The 17621-nt window shown below is 38.5% G+C and overlaps 1 protein-coding gene across 1 annotated transcript in view; it reads left to right on the top strand.

Moving 5' to 3' along the window:
- Positions 1 to 17621, top strand: part of LOC110026516 (probable serine protease EDA2) — a 50476-nt gene that overhangs the window by 22710 nt on the left and 10145 nt on the right. The window contains exon 2 of the mRNA XM_020727482.1: positions 8148 to 8273. Coding sequence (XP_020583141.1) covers positions 8148 to 8273 — 126 coding nt within the window. The remainder of the gene's footprint in view (positions 1 to 8147; positions 8274 to 17621) is intronic.

Genomic DNA, 17621 nt, shown 5'->3' with positions numbered 1-17621 from the left:
TAACTCCAGAACCCATTTATCCCCAACATATGAGAATGTCATGCAGGGGTAACGATCTATGTAGGAGTTGTAACACTCTTACATCATGCATATGACAGTTGTAACTCTCTTTCTACGCATTTCTTTGGTTGCATCCATGTATATTAGTATCATACTGGCCGATATAGAGGCATTAATAAATTAGCCACAATTACATTGGCGGCGAACATCACAATAAATATATAAACATAAACATACAAGTATTATTGAATAAGACAAGTATCAAGCAGTTGAAATTTCCATAACAAAATAAAAAATAATATAAAAAAATAAATATTCCAAGCAAATGTAAATAAAAAGTCTTAAATGTTCCTGCGATCATAAAAATGTTGTAGGTATGCCACCCTACAGTCTTCGGGAATCTTGACAAAAAAATTTATATGGGTCGAATATTCAAGCAATTCTACCATAAACAAGTACGATGACAAATCCTCAGAAAGTTTCCTATTTGTATTCAAAATTTGCACGACCTGGTCAATAAAAATTGCTTGAGATGTGTGGGGTTTAGTGCTGCAACATATTTGGCTTCTAAAGAAAGCATCTTAAACTTTCTTTTTATTCTCAACCTGCGAACACTTAGAGCGATAGGTGAACTCAAGTTCATGGAGGTCTGAGCTGTGGATTTCAGTTGAATCACCTGATTGACCAGCTCCCAAGTTCTTGGTGGTGCCACCAAACTCTGTCTCACTGGAGACACATGCATAGTTGCCTGTAGCAACGATCCTCCCAAACATTTGATCAAACTTCTTCTCCAACTCAGGATCAAGTGCACAGATCTTAAATTTTTTTGCAGCGGACACCACCTACAAATTCATAACATCTACTTCAATTTAAAAACAATAAAATTGATCAAATTAAGGGATATGTCAAAAATACTTACCACAAGTCTTTTTGCCCATCACTAATCTGGAGCATCAATGGTTCGCTTCACCAGATCCCACCCAAGGCCCGTTGATCATCGTTTCAATTCTTTATAAATATTTCAATATTTCTTGAGTTGATCCCACTTGTTCTTCAATTGTGTGCTTCACACTCTCTGCATATACTTTCCTTGAATTTTCTGATAATCTTTTGACACCCTTCCTTGTTGAAATAGTTAGTAGACCTATTTCCTAGATCGGTCTCCTTGAGGTAAAGATCACAAAATATTATTTTTGTTCTTTGTCCCACATTGCGGGTGTACTAGCCTATTTGGTCTTAGCCATTGTATTACTATGATGAAATAATGAAGTTACATAAATGAAAATCCACAACCCAACACTGACCAACACAACAACATAACAAACGACAACCAGAACCCAACACTGGCCATCACAACACAACTCATAACACTGACCAACACAACACAACTCACAACACTAACCAACATAACACAACCCACAACACTGACCATCACAATAAATTCCATAGCCACAATCAACAACAAACCATAATGCTGACCAACACAACATCACCCACAACACTAGCCAATACAACACAACTTACGATCTCAACACTAACCAACACAGCAACACAACAAACCATAGCCACAACCCAACATTGACCATCACAATACAAGCCACAACACTAACCAAAACAACACTACCCACAACACTAATCATCAGAACACAACCCACAACACTGACCAACACAATACAACCCACAATACTGGCCATCACAACACAACCCACTGCCACAACTAACATCAAACCACAACATTGCCCAACACAACACCACCCACAACACTGACCAACACAACACAACCCACGACCACAACACTAGCCAATACAACAACACAACAAACCACAACCTCAACTCAATGCTGCCATCACAACATAACCCACAACACTTACGAACACAACACAACCCACAACACTTACCAACACAACACAACCCACATCACTGACCATCACAACACAATCCACAATACTGATCAACACAATTCAACACACAACACTAGCCATCACAATACAATCCATAACACTTACAAACACAACACAACCCACAACAATAGCCATCACAACACAACCCATAAACAACCAACAACTAGCCACAACATTGGCCAACACAACGCCACCCACAACACTGACCAACACAACACAACCTACGACCAGAACACTGGCGAATACAATAACATTGCAGGCCACAGACACAACCCAACACTGGCCATTACAACACCACCCACAACATTGACCATTACAACACAACCCACAACCATAACTAACAACAAATCGCAACATTGACCAACACAACATAATTCACAGCGCAACAAACCATCACGCCACAAAAAAACACTGACTAACACAACACCACAACAATCCAACACTGGACAACCACAAATTAAGACCATCACAATAAAAATCCAACACCACAACACATCAAACCCTACTATTCTTCTCAAATTCACAACAAACAGAAACACCAATACCACCGCCTCTATCACCACCATCAAAAACCAACAGAGACATCAAAAATTCTAACAGAGAAATAAAAAATCAACAAAAACTGGAAACCAAACCGACGTACGTGAGAAAGTATAGGGAAAGGGGATACCAGAGGCCGAAATGAGAGGTTACGACAGAGAAAGCGAGAGATCGCAGAGGAAGGTTTGGGTAGACGACGAAGCGAGAGATTGCAGAGAAAGGACCGGGCGAAGGGGCAAGCGGGTAGTGTGTAATGTAAGAAATGCGGGCCAAGGGGTCGAACCCGTGGCCCACGTTTTGCTTAAAACGCCCTGCGACATAGTAACACCGCCGACCCAAATGACGGATTTTCGTGGCTTCAAGCTGCGCCGCATCTCGAACACCGCCCCAAACTAGGCCTAAATCTACTTTAGTACGATCTTTAAAAAATACTAACATGATAATCTTCAAATAAAAAAATACACAAAGTAAATTCAAAGTAAATTTGAAGGAAAACAACATAAATGCACTCAAATTGTTGGATAACATTTGGGTTGCCTCCTAAAATATGGCATTTGCTTTAACATTCTCAGCAAGACCATGCCAGATCAAATCAAGCCTAAAATGATTCTCTAGGATCTAATTATCTTCTTAGTATTCCCGAATCTATCATCCCAATTTTTAACCATCTTAGAGGATTTCCTAAGTCATCAAATGTCATCCCTATTCTAGGATCTTCCAAAAGCTGTGTTCCTCCTTGCACTCATGTTCAGACTTTTCAGCAATTTCTCAATCTCACTTATGTAATCATCTTCCAAATGGTATGTCGAGGGTCGAATCGGATGGTAAAACCTAAAAGTTTGTTCTTGCTCTAATGCTTTCAACAATTTCTCATTTTATAATTCACTTGACTCAACTGAACTCATGAGGGGCATAATGAAGTATCATCCTAAAAAGTCACTCTCTCTGCTCATGGGGCATCTCCACCCTATCACCAAGGCTTCTGTTATGAGTGGTTCCACAGACTTGCCTTGGGTCATGTTATCCATAGGCTCAAATTTCTCCCAAACAAATTCAGGAGTCGTGTAAAAAAAAAAATATAGATTCTTTCTTAGTCATTTTTCAACAAAATTCATCCACTATATCCTGCTCTATGGGGTCTAATTTCTTAGATTAAAAATCTAGCTATCAACTGCCTTTGCTACATCATATGCACTATGATATTGATCATTCCTGGAGGCTTGGGGAAATTTAATTGATTTCAGAACATTAAAATTTACTTTCTGATCATTCACTCTCATGATAAGTTTCCTCTTCTGTACATAATTATTGCTCGTCCTGTGGCTAAAAAGAGTCTTTTAAGTATAATGTTGACGTCTATATCTTCTTTCATATCCAAAACAACAAAATCAGTTTGGAAGATTAACTTGTCAACTTTAACCAGAATGCCCTCGATTATCTCCTATGATAAGTCATAGATCGGTTAGCTTTGCATGGTTATGGTGCAGGGTTGAACATCTCCTAATAATTTTCTTTTGAAAATGCTCAGGGCATAAAGTTTATACTAGCTTCAAGGTCACACAATGCCCTCCCATTAAATCTTCATATTATGCATGGAATTGTGCAGCCATACAGGTTTTTTAATTTTTTGGACAACTTATTTTGTAGAATAACACTAGACTCTTCAATCAGGGCAACCATCTCTCAAGCTCCTAGTTTTTCGTTTCTTATTGAAGCCATCCTTCATGAACCCTACATAACTCAGCATTCGTTCTAGGGCTTTAGCATAAGAAATATTAATTGTGAGTTCTTAACAACCTCTAGAACTTCAAATATCTAGTGGTCCCTTCAATGTATTTGGAGTTTCTGAGGAAAGGTTGGTAGTGGTCTCTCTTGTCGTATCCTAGGAGATGAGGAAGGTTTTCCTAAGTCTAGCTCAACAAGTTTGCTCTCTGTCATATCTTCTTCCCACTCTATCTCAATCCTTGATCTGATGGCTTGACACCGCTTAACCTTCTGATCCCTTGGATTCACTTTGGTGTTACCAGAGAACGTCCCTTGGAGTCTATTGTTTATTGAGTTCGTCAGTTGTCAAAGTTGATTTTCAATGTTCCTTACGACTCCAATCAGACTATGTAAATATTTCCCCATTTGTAACACAATTTCGTTCAAAGATGTTCCCTTTTCCTTAGGTTGGGTATTAGAAGTGAATCCAAATGGGTAATTTTTCCTCAGGTTACTATTACCCTGATGGTTCCAATTTTAAATAAGATTGGATTGGGTGTTTTTACACCGTTGGTTTTTGACACTTGAGTTTTTATTGGTCCAATTGAAATTTAGGTGATTTTTCCAGCTTAAGGTTTAGGTATTTGAATATAAATTGTTGAACTGATTATCTACTGCATCGACAGACTCTAAGGCAGCAGTGTCGGGATCTTTTAAGTGTCCATAAATCGTCTAGTCAATTTGTATGGATTCTCGCATCGAATTTCGTGGGAAGTTGACTAGTTTTCTAGAAATGATAACCTCTTATGATGTTAGGATAGTCAGAACATCAGTCTCATGCAAACTAACTACTTTCTTCAAGGTGATCCTCTCAGATAGCTATTGGAAATTGTATGTGGTCATTTTCTCAATCAAATCATAAGCTTCATCAAATAGTTTAAATATTAGGGCCCCCAATTGTACCGTCTATGATAAATCCTATCAGTCATTTGTAAAATTTTTGGATAATTACCCATTCAGGTAGGACATGCTGGGGACATTTCCCAAGCACCTCCTTGAACCTCTCATAAGCTTCGTAGGTCGACTCTCCATCTAATTGAGTGAAGGACGTGATGTAGTTTCTAGGTTTGACAGTCTTAGATGGAGGGAAGTACTTAGGAATCTTTGGGCTAAGTCAGTCCATATGGTGATGGATCCTGGTGCTACGGAGGTGAGCCGCATGTTGGTCTTATTCCTAAGTGAGAAATGGAAAAACCTTAGTCTATTGACATCGTTGGGGACACCATTATACTTGAAAATGACGCAAAGTTTTGACTATTTGGATTATTATAGGTCTAAGCTTAGATGTGTTGGCTTTTACAATAGAGTAATGAATCTTCGTGTGAATTCTCTTTACCAATGGATTGATAAAATCCTTAAGAGGTTTTCTATGACTGTCTCAAGCATTCGTTATTTCTAAGTGTTTTTTTAAGTAGTTGAATTTTTTTGAAATTTTTTCAATATTTTTTCAAATTCAGGGTCAAATGATAAAAATTCACCTACAATGCTCATACGCGTGTAATGATAGGTGTGTGAAGGGTGACCCTATTCTAAAATATGAAATGAAAAAAGGAAAAATAGAAAAGACATACACAGGGACAACATAACAACTGAACATGAAATATACAATCACAGGATCATAAATAAAGTTGCATGCAATTTTTTTTTGCTTTTTGAATTAAAAAAAAAACATCACATAATGATAACAAAAAATGCAAATAAACAGGAAAATATGATACAATTCAAACCTAAACTCTAAGTATTTTAATTAAAATTCTCTTAAAGACAATAATTTTTTATTTATATTCCCGACAACGGCGCAAAAAAACTTGATACCTAAAATTTGCTTGAGGTAGGTGGGTTAATCACACTGGTAGCATCGATCAACTAACGTATAGATAATTAGTCCATGTATTTATTTCACGAGGATAGTTTAAATATTTCAAACAGAAAAAATTCTTGTGTACTACACTGTTGAATCTAGTTTGAAGTGATTTAAATGTAGTAATGAAAATCTATCAGTCCTATGAGAACAGTAAACAAGATAGAAACAAGAAAGGAAACAATATAAAAGTCAGGGAGCAACCTTGAGACCTTTAGAGGTGATGAGGCGCATGCTCCTGTGGCGGCAGTGTAGTGTTTTCTTGATGTTTTCCTATGGGTTCCCCTACATGATAGTTAACAATTAGGCACGCAAGCCTCCCTAGCCTATATCTGGGTCAAAATGAGAGTTGAAAATCATATTACCGTTTAAAGGGACTTAAACATGAAACATTTCCTATCTAGGTTATAATTTTTTACTAGCAATATGCCTATTCTATTAGGTTATTGTATATTAACATATTTATTCTTCTAGACGACACTTAGAAGTTCTAGGTCACAAGAAATTTTAGCATCCTATTTGATTAGGCTAGGAGTAAACGACAATCCAAATGTTAACACATCAACATTCATAATTCAAAAACAATGAAAACGTATACAACAAAACACTCATGGTAAAACATTAAGAAAAAATATCCTTACACACATGGGCATGAAAACAAATTTAGTTGAGACATGAGGGAGAAAAACATAGCGAACTTTATTGAAAGCATTTGAAGATATAAGTGCAAAAAGGTTCAAAATTACAACCAAATCAAGTGCCTTCAACAATGCATTAACCCTCGCCTTACAACTATAAACATTTCACAATCTCGTTCACACACATCACTCAACTTCTCTCTCATACTACTCTAAAAACTCAAACGGAAAAATCACCCTGGAAGTTCCCTCCCCAAAGGAACAAGAAGAGAACCCCTAGAGTTTGATGTAGAATCCTAATTCCTGCTAGAGAAACCTTTCCAAGTCTGCACACCTCTTTGGCGTCTTCTAGCATCTCCTTTTACCAATCCGTGATGACAAATCATGCCAAAATAAACCTAGGCTGTTGGCAATGTAATCACGTCCGTGGTCGTCATATTTATGCCAAGACCTAGTATAGTTATGCCACCTCAACAGAGGTCCCGACGTAATTACGCCCAAGGTCGACATAATTATGTTGATTCTTTAAGTTGCACGCTTTGTGTTTTGGCTCTGCAATGCGTTGGGAACCCTGTAACCTGCAAAATGCCACAAAAACCCTTTCACAAGCATAAAATTATGATAAATAGGGAATAAAACATGATATTTAAGATAGAAAAAACACGTAAATTTACATCGCATTAGATATGACAAAGACTGCTTGGTAAATCCAAATTTTCATATTGTTTGGTGTTTTATGCAACATTCATGATGAATTTCTTGTTATAAATGTAAAACCTCAAGTGTCACTCAACAAAAATGGAGGGCGATTAAAGAATCATAAAATTGAGTTACATAATTGGAATAAGGCTAATGCTAATTTTTATTATATTGTTAGATATTTGAAAGCAAACTTTATTGGCCATGCTAGGAAGGTTTCTTGGTCTAAATCCACCTTGTTTCTTTTTTGTGCTTATTGAACGTCTTGGATGTAATTACTAATATAGATTCAACAATCTAAACAACACTAAAAAGTAATGAATGGCGAATGAGGGTTAATAAAATCCTAATTAGTTGGGATAAAACTACTGATTATGATTAGTGTTATATGGTTTCATATTTCTCGTCTTACATAATCCTTTGTTCTTACATTTTTCGTGAATGTGTTGAATGGCACTGCAATTACCATGCTTTGTTTTTTATCAAAGGCAGATCTATAGTATCGTACTGTGGATTTGAGTTTCAGTAGAACTCCATTGATTTTCTTGACACGTTAAATTGTAACAACTTGAAAAACAGCAGGGTTCTTAGAAATTAGCAACTTATGACCCTAATTGTATGTTTATATGTGACATCTCTTTTCAATTGAACTTCTTAAAAAATCATTTGTCTTTTCTGGCTGCATATGGCTGTTTATTTGTTTATTGAAAACCATTTCAAGTGAACTTTTTTTGAGTTTTGCAGGATCATCGCCAATTTAAGCAGAGGTATTATGAGTTTCTAGATTACTATGAAGTCTCAAATGGACCCATATTTTTGAAAATTTGCGGCGAATCTACTTGTCCTGGAATTGTAAATGATTATACATCTGTAAGTGTTTTACCATGATTCTGAGTAATGCTTTGTATCATATTCTACTAATATGCTTGAAAGATGGTGCATTTCTTTTTTCCTTTAAATTTGCTACTGTAGTCTAGCTTTCTGGGCTATTAATGATAATAAGTGAAATATAGGGATTCATTAAACCAACCCCGACTTGTTGGAATATGGTTTTGTTTGATTTGCTATTTGTTAAACTATTAAATTAAGGTTTTGGGTTAGAAACATATGTACGGGGCTTAAATTTTTGCTTTGATAATAGGAGTAGTAATTGTGGACTTTTATGAAACAAAGCCATTTTATTGGTATGGCAAGTGAAATGTGCCAAAATAGGTTTTTGCAAGTAATGTTTTCTTTTCATGGCATATGACAATAATAATGGTTGACTTTAGCTTTTATTTTTTTTCAATGCTAGTATAAATCACTAAACTTGAGTGCTAGACATCAAGTAAGGAAGGTTTTTTGAGAATGCTACTGAGGTGAATTTTGTTAAAGAACATGAGGCTTAAGGTTTATTTTCATATTGGGTAATTGAAAATTATAATTGTGTAAAAATACTAAGTGGATGACCCACACCCATAACCTTTAAGTTTTTGGTTTAAAAGGAGTTTGACCAATGGGGTATCCAGCCCAACTGAGCTACCCCATTTGGTTTAATCTCGAGCAAGTGATATTGGAACCAATGATTTGACTTAGTTTTATTGATTCATGTGGTTTGTTGGCTTCAACCATGGCAGAACAATGTTCGAGTGTTGGCGATTCCCTTGATGCCTCTATGATTGAGCAGGATCTTGGTACATTATACTTGATATTGAAATACCATTTTAGTGGAAGTTATGGTCAATATTGAGAGCTCTCTGCTATGATGGAGCTTGAGGGAATTTTAGTCTTTATTAACCTAAGGGCTATTTAGTCATTTGTCATTTATTATTATTTAGTGTAAATAGGGCTAATCTGCTTAGGGTTACGGTTATGCAAGTGTTGGTTGTCTTGAGTCTTAGAGTTAGGGTTTAGGAGAGATCTTTTACCTCGCAAATTTTAGAATTTGAGAGAGATGACCCATCTCTCAAATTATAAATGCTTATCTTTTATGTGTTTGAAATATTTTATTTTCCCTAATTTGTACAAAAAAATTCTATCAAATGGTATTAGAGCAACGATTCCGGGAAGAAGCGTGAGCGATGCAGTCACTACTCGCCATAGCTGGTAAAATGAAGATGGGTTCATGATCTAATTGCACGATACAACACAATAAGAGATAGCTGAAAAGCAAGGTGGTATCACGTTTAGAGCATGGAGTTCGATACAACACAGAAAGAACTAGACGGGACGCACATGATGGGACCAAGATATAGTGAGCTAGTTAGGACATAAACAATAGGATCACAATAATTCAAGTGAGATAAAGTTGCAATTTGAGCTATCTGGTCGCAGCGTACAACCCTTCATGACCAAACCTTGCAGCATGACCGAACCTTTGCGTTACACCCAAGTGATCGAAACACGAAATAATGACAATTAAGAAAGTAGATGCTCTGGAGAAAAAAAATAGAGAAAGAAGTGAGACAAATAATATCAGAAATGGAGGAACGTATCTCGACCATGGAAGGAAGATTCACGGCCCTAGAAGAAATGATGAAGAAGATCATAAAGTGTCAAATAAAATCACCTCTACATGCCTTGGGACCAAGAGACGGGCGTCGGGAACAAATGCGGGCTTTGAAAATTATGATCGTTCCTCAGACTCTATTATTTTTGTTTTGTTTGTTGTTGAGAGAGCTTTAGAGAGGCAAATTTGCAGAAAATACATGTAATAGTAAATAAGACACTAACCAGAGATTTCACCCTGATTTTGTGAGGGCTTTTTGATCTGAGGCTTGAGGTTTCCCATAGGTGAAAACCTTTATATTTAATTACCACTCACGATAACTAGAGAACACTTTCAATTAAGGCTAGTCATTTAACATTGAATAATTAACTTATAATAGCAGCTGTAATATTTTTTAAGTTTTAAAATATGTCGTTTGAAGCTTAAAGTAGATGGTGGGAAAAACATTGACAAAACGTGATTAAACTCCCATGATTTTGTTGTCTCGGATCATCTTGGTTACCGATCTACTTAGTCAGAGGAGATAGTTGACCCAAACTTACTCATGTTACGTTCTTATTAACATGTAATTTTTTTTACTATGAATATAAGAATACATTTGATATGATATTCACTTTTTGTGAACTGAAATCAATTAGAAGTTTGACACCCTCTACAAACTATATCGGAGGGTAGATGTGTTTTTGCTTTTAGAAGTGCTTGATTTTACTTGCATATTGGTTTGAAATTTATACTTAATGTGGTTTGAAATTAACCTCTCGGGTTGAGATTTTCAGTCAACATGACCATTATAAGAGATTTAAACATTTAAAACTTTTTTATTTGAAAGGCATTTGAATTTGATAGTTTATACTTTTTAGGATATATTTCCTCTCGACTTCTGTTCTTATAAGAAGAATCAAACTAGATGATTTGGACTTGTAAGCTCTTATCTTTATGATTTGGATGTTTATTAATAAATTTACTAAACTCATCAAATCTGGTCCTTATTAGGACAGGCATTTGCGATTCCCAGGATGAGTATTTGAAAACTCTTAATTTTTAAAATTTTCCAAACAAGCCCGTAGTTTTCCCTGAATAGTACTTAATGCATAAGTCCGGGTACTCGCACTTCTTCCAATGGATTTTTTTTAAACGTCACACCTCCATGCCCATTTTTATACCTTCTCAAGCTTCCATAGTGTTGACGACAACTATCTACAATGGCAGAGATCTACGGTGATGACTATGACTAACGAAATAAATAAATATAATAGAGATTTTTTTAAATTTTTTTACACAATATACATTGTAAGACATAAATTAAAATGAGGAAGGAAGAGGTTGAGCTCGGTTCGGGTTAGGGAAAAGGGTTAATGGTTCGAGCTTGGGTTCAAATAAGGAGGGGTAATGACATGGGATCGGAAGCCTCTGTTTTAATTTTTGTGAAGAGCATCGAAGGCGAAGTCCTCGGGCATCAGGCTGGGAGTCTGCGCAATTGCAAGGAGAAGCAGGCAGGCAAAGTCGTGTGGAACATTAGTTAGGGAGACATAAGCGGGAAGAGAAGATCGTGAATTGAATTGAAGGCTTTGCATGCAACAAAGTGTGGGTGGTGCGTGGAAGGAGGCTCGAATGGCTTCGGTTAGGGAAACGGAAGCAGACCGGTTTAGAGTAGCGGAGGTTTTTGAGTAGAGAAGTTTGGAGGACTGTGGTGAGTGAAGGTGTTTGCGTTTGAAATTGTGGAAGGGCGGGTGACTTTAATAGGTTAAGGCGAAAGGGGAGCGGCTTTCCTTCAGTGAAAGGGCGAGGAGTCTTAGAAGATCTTTGTATGCCATGATCGTTTCATTGCTATTGAACTGAAGAAGTTTTAATAAGGGAGTGAAGATGAAAGTGAAGATTTCGAGTGTGAGGTAGGAAGACGAGGCTATGGCATTGTAAGCCTTCGGTTTTGATGAGAGTTTCAAACAACAGAGGAAGAAATTGAAGTATGAAGTGGGAAGGCCTTTGACGGAGAATGAGATGGCTGTGTAATTGTGTGCGGGAGAGTCTTGGAGTGGGTTTGTAACTGAGATCTAGTGGGAACCATTATTGAACTCCACATAGTCGTCTTTGTAGGGAGCATGTAAAGTTTTAAGTTAATTGACAATTAATTAAAAAAAAAACCTTTTTTTTCTTTTCATGGTCAACAACAGGCAGATGTAGCAGCAACCAGAAGGATTCACGCGACATTAGGGCAAGTGTCGCTGCTTTAGGCTGACTAGGAGCTGCAGTATTGAACAAATGAATCATGAACGGATTCAAGCAACAACATCTAAAGGGAATTGCATAACATCTTAAGCTTTGGAATAAGCAACGAAAGACAGAATGAGACAACTTGCCATTCAGGGCTAGAGAAGATAGTTTCGAAGAATTTTGGCTTGAGACAGAGAACCATTGTTGGCGGACGGCTGCATCCAATTGCGCTAGCGCCTTTTGTGGCGGCAGCCGTCCAGGCGGAAAGTGATTCAATAGTAATAATGAAAATGAGAAGTGGAAAAAGTGGGAAAGTTTGTAAATGATTGATTTGGACACTGCAAAGTATTCAGGATGTATACAAGATGATGGTGCTTTGCGGTGACCCCAATTTGTGTAAGTTAGTGGTATTGAAGACTATGATTTGAGCGGTTCGACTATGATTTGAGCGGTTCAGGAAACAGGGCTAAGATTTTTGGTTGGGTAATTGAATTGCATACATGAAGAGACACATGATATGTCGTTGACAGATGTTCTAGGGATCGATAAGCTGCTGCATGAGCGATAGTATTCTCTAGAATTACTTGAGGTCAGGATACCATCATATTTGGATGCGGCCGAAGGATGTGAACAAGATGACATTTTGAGACGGTGAGGTTTATTACGTGTTTCTGATTAAATAAAAAGGATTGTGAGATGATAACGCCATGTGGGAGCCATACGACCTGATTCAACAATTGTTTTTCCGCATTGAGGATAAAGTATTTTTTTGGTAGAGGAGTAATGTTATGATGACGCCTAAGGGCAATTTAGTCGTTTATCATTTATGTAAAGTTTAATTTCAGTTACTCGGGAGAAGAAACGATGAGATGAAGAAGAAATGAGGAAACTGAAGGAAAAGAAAAGAGGAATCGAATAGGCGGAAAACCAAAGAGGATGACACCATGCGGGAGCCATACAACCTGATTCAACAGCAGTTTTCTACAATGAGGATAAAGTGTCTTTTTGGGAGAAGAGTAATGTTATGACAACGCCTAAGGGCAATTTAATCGTTTATCATTTTTATAAAGTTCAATTTCAGTTACTCGGGAGAAGAAACAATGAGATGAAGGAGAAGAAATGAGGGAACTGAAGGAAAAGCGAGGAGGAATCGAACATTCAGAAAACCAAAGATGGAGGAGAGGAAGCTAGGGAGTTGGAATTCAAAGAGGTGAAGTTGCCTATAAAATTGTCGCAGGAGAGTCGAAGGAAGACGCCACAACTTACCTGAGAGTCAAACGACGAGACTCGATTACGTGCCATTGAGCCAAAGGAGAGTTAGCCACTTTAAAATCGAACTAGAGACGTCGTGCTTGGGAGCAGAAAGGAGGAGGTGATGTCTCTAGCAGTTGAGGAAGGCTGTGGCGTTGTCGAGGTGTAACGGACCATCGAAGAGAGAGGGTGGCGAACAACTTGTGACATTCAATGGAGGCGTCAGTGTGGATAGCTCGTGCGGAAGAGGAGCATCGTGCAGTTTTTTTCTCATCACGAGTAGTTGGCGTGCCCTAGCAAGCCACAAAGAAGAGTGAGGGAGATGCATCGTGCGACAGGAAGGGTGGGTATTTTTTATTTATTAAGTGATAATATATATCTTTTTTATGAAGCCCTAGGGCAGATTATATTGAAATAAAAAAGGATACAAAAAGTTGTATGAAAGGGCTCAATAGATGAGATGATGCGCTCAATAGATGATGCCCTACTCATACGATACATGGTACAAATATATCCCAACAAAAAGATACAAAAGCCTCAAATAAAAAGAAAACATGCAAAAACAAATGTCTATTGACGAGACGGTTTAGCCTGCCTCCTTCTCTGGCTCTTGGAGCGGATCCAGATAGCAAACTCTGAAGTGTTGTTCCATTGCCAGGCGTGACCAAGGTATCATCCGTTAAGTTTCCAAGCTGAACAGTGTCCCCAACCTTCTTCCTCCGCCAAGAAGTGTAAATTTGCCATTCTTCTTTTGAAGACTATTCAGTATGATTCGTAGAAGGAAAGATAGTTGCAGCGATGAGTTCCTGAGTTTGTGTAGGACAGTCTTTTAACACTTGGGAAACACCTGCCCTCTCAACAGGTAGTTCTACTAACTGATTAATAACAGTAAGATGATTTGTGTTTGATTCTAAATCTTCCTCATTAGTATTAGAAGACACCTTTTCCGTCATCTGAATGTGAATGTTCGCTTCATTCCTATCTTCAATCACGTTTTAGAGGGGAGCCTGAGCACCCTCCACAATAGGTAGAGCTTGAGAGGATAGTATCTCTCTAGAGGGTCTGTTTGGGGCAGCTTGTGCATTTCAGGATAAACAACTTATCCTGAAATGCGGCTCGCGGGTCGACCGTGGGAGTCGAGGGGGAGCCGACCCGAGACCTGCGTTTAGTATAAAAAAATCTAAATGTAGCAGACAACATTTTCAAAACTCGCAAACCAAACGGCTAGACGGCGTTTTCAAAAATATCGCCTCACTTATAAGCTGCCCCAAACGGGCCCTATGTTCACTCCAGTAAAAGGGGCGGTGACCGCGTCCTGCCTTCCAGGAGCAACCACCTGACTCTTCTCCAACAAATGACCCTTATCAATATTTTCTCGAAACAATATCAGTAGACACAATTTTGCATTGTATCCGCCATGGACATATGGGCATAGCAGTAGGTATCACAGGCAGTGAGGAAGAGGGTATAACCTCCGCAGAAATGTGCTGAGAAACAGTAGGTGGGGCTACAGCCGACCGTAAATGGGGATGCAACCGATAATAGGATGAAGAGCTACAAGAACTATGAACAAACATTCATAGTGAGAGCAGTATTGGGGATGAGGTCCCATCACAATCTTTTACCAATAACCCTGATGAGGGGAGCCAATCCAAATCTCCCTGGAAAGGGTTGAATGATGTTGCGCTCTACAAGCACACAAGCTTCAGATGGCCTGGTTTTATCAAGTGTGGGAGTATCGACCTTCAGCGGTTTCCAAAAAGCAGTTGCCAATGTATAAAGGGTTTCATAATTGAAGTGATGCACCTTAAGCGCTAGAAAATTAACCCAAACTGGGATAATAGAAGATTCTAATTTAGGATCAAAATCCACTGTCCATTTCAAAATTTTCATAAAGCGATTATCAATTTTGAGGGCAAAGAGTTGAGTATAATCTGCGTCATTTGAGAGTTGAATGAGAACGGACGACCATCTAGCGAACCAACTTTCCAACTCCCTGTGAGCTTAAGAGAATCAAAATGCTTTCTCATAATCTCAAGCTTCGGATTTCTATACGGAAATTTCTCAACAAGAGTATATCTACATGCTGAAGCCAATATACTTGTTTCCTCTGTTTCATACTTGTTTCCTCATCAGTGAGAAACAAAGCGGGTTTGCCATTCTTTCTTCCCAGTATTTTAATAAAAGGTATAACCACCTCCAGATTCATGTGCATCATGAAATTCTTGAGGGAAGAAACATGAACGACCGCCTGCTCCGGGAATAGAACCCCCGGAGACAGCTGTCGCATAACTCAGGGCCATTCCCCCAAACCGGAACTAGAAACAGGGAACACAAATCTTGAAAGCAGATGAAAAAGACCACAGATTGCGACTGGGGAAGAAGGCTGCGACCGGAATATCACAGCGTAGGTAGCAGACGAGGACACAGTTTGCAACTGGGGATGACGAAACAGACGACGATGGAGAACGACGCAGTCTGCGACGCGACCAAGGACGTACGAGTCTGCGTCCGAAGCCTACGGAACAGCAGCACGACGAAGATGGAGTGAAAGCTGGAGGCTAACGCTGGGTTTCGTCATCGGGCAAAACCCTAGCGGGCTGATTTTATTGAAATAGAAAAAGATACATAAAACTTGTATGAGAAAAGTCGAAAGAGGCACCCTACACATAATATACAAGTACACAAAAAATCTAACAAAAAGTATAGATAGACTCAAAAAAATTAAAAACAAATTTAAAATATGCAGAAAATAGTAGCTAGGGACGAGCCAGTTTAGTCCTGCCTCTTTCTGTAGTTTTAGGAGCGGAATAAGATAACAAGCTTTTAAGAGTCGTGTCATTGCTAGAGTCATTGCTAGAAGTCACCAAAGAATCATCCATTAAGTTTCTAAGTTGGAGTGAGCCCCCAGACTTTTCTCTGCCGAGAAGTGTAAACTTGTCATTCTTCATCTGAAGACTGACTCACATAATTCTTGATCTGATTTGATGTTTGAACCGCAGTAGGAGGAAAGACGGTCGTTACCACCGCGATAGGTTGTAGTGTATGTGAAGTGTGAATTGTTACCTCTGCATCTGATGCTTCTTGAATAGGAGTTGCGGGACTATCCTGATTTTCAGTTCGAACATTATCCATTGTAGTATGGTCAGGAGAAGGGATCCCAGGGGCAGACACCAACTCCTGTCTTGTGGTGTTTCCCTCATCAAGTTGACTGTCATCAAGTTTGCTGGGAGCGCGTTCAAGCACATGGGGTGCGCTAATAGTGTGTTTCTACTTTTGACTATTGGTTCTCAACTGTGGGTGCAATTTGAAATATTTCTCCTGCGGGTGTCCAAACATCATCTTGCAATGCTTGTAATGCTTGTAGTAGTATGGTTTTTGTTCCATAATGATTTTTTGCCAATAACCATTGTGAGCAGATTCAAGTTAGACTTCTACATCCGATAGTGTAATATCTCGTTCAATCAAAATCCTTGCAATAGAAAGTCTTGAGAAATGAACTGTAAGTAAATCTACTTGCAAAAGTTTTTCAAAGATAGTCCCAATTGCATATAAGATAGATAGATCAAAGAAATAAAGCTTGAGTTCAAGTAATGAGAACTAGATATGTGCAATTGGGGGTTCTTGATAGAGATCAAAATTAGGGGTCCATTTGAATAATTTGATATGTTTGCCCTCAATTGTGATGAATTTTTTTGAGAAAATCCTCGTGTAATAATCTTCTGTGCTCAGCTGTATCATAACATGTCTTCCATCGAAATGACCCACCTATCAATCCCCAACCAGTTTGAAATCTTCAAAAACCTTCCTGATGATCTCCATCTTCGGGCAATCTAATTGAAACTTTCCAACAAGTGTAAATTTGTATTTTCTTGCACGAGCTGAAATTTCTGCGTCAGAGAAGAAAATTGCTGGTTTGTCCGCCTTTTTCTTTACTTTTTTATGATATTACAATCGTCATTTCCTGCAACAGAATCATGGTAACTCTGCGTGAATACCACACTATCTGCGAGGTGAAATGGGAGCTGCGTTTGTGAACCAATGTAGCATAGGAGGGTTTGGCGGGGGTTATCACCGGTGAAGGCGGCGGCGTAAGAAAGCCTTGAGGCCATTACCGCAACTAGTGCTAAACTGCAACAGGAAGAAAAGTTGCGAATATGTTGGAGACGCCTACGCCAGAGGCTGAAACGAGCGGCTTTGTCGCAGACTTGCGCACTGAGCCGAGCCGAACGACGAGCGGCTCAAACGAAGTCGAGCCGCTCCCCGAC

The sequence above is a fragment of the Phalaenopsis equestris genome, unplaced genomic scaffold (genome assembly GCF_001263595.1).
Source record: "Phalaenopsis equestris unplaced genomic scaffold, ASM126359v1 Scaffold000374, whole genome shotgun sequence".
Lineage (NCBI taxonomy): Eukaryota > Viridiplantae > Streptophyta > Magnoliopsida > Asparagales > Orchidaceae > Phalaenopsis > Phalaenopsis equestris.
The sequence above is the reverse complement of the archived record's forward strand: the minus strand, read 5'-3'. Positions and strand labels throughout refer to the sequence as shown.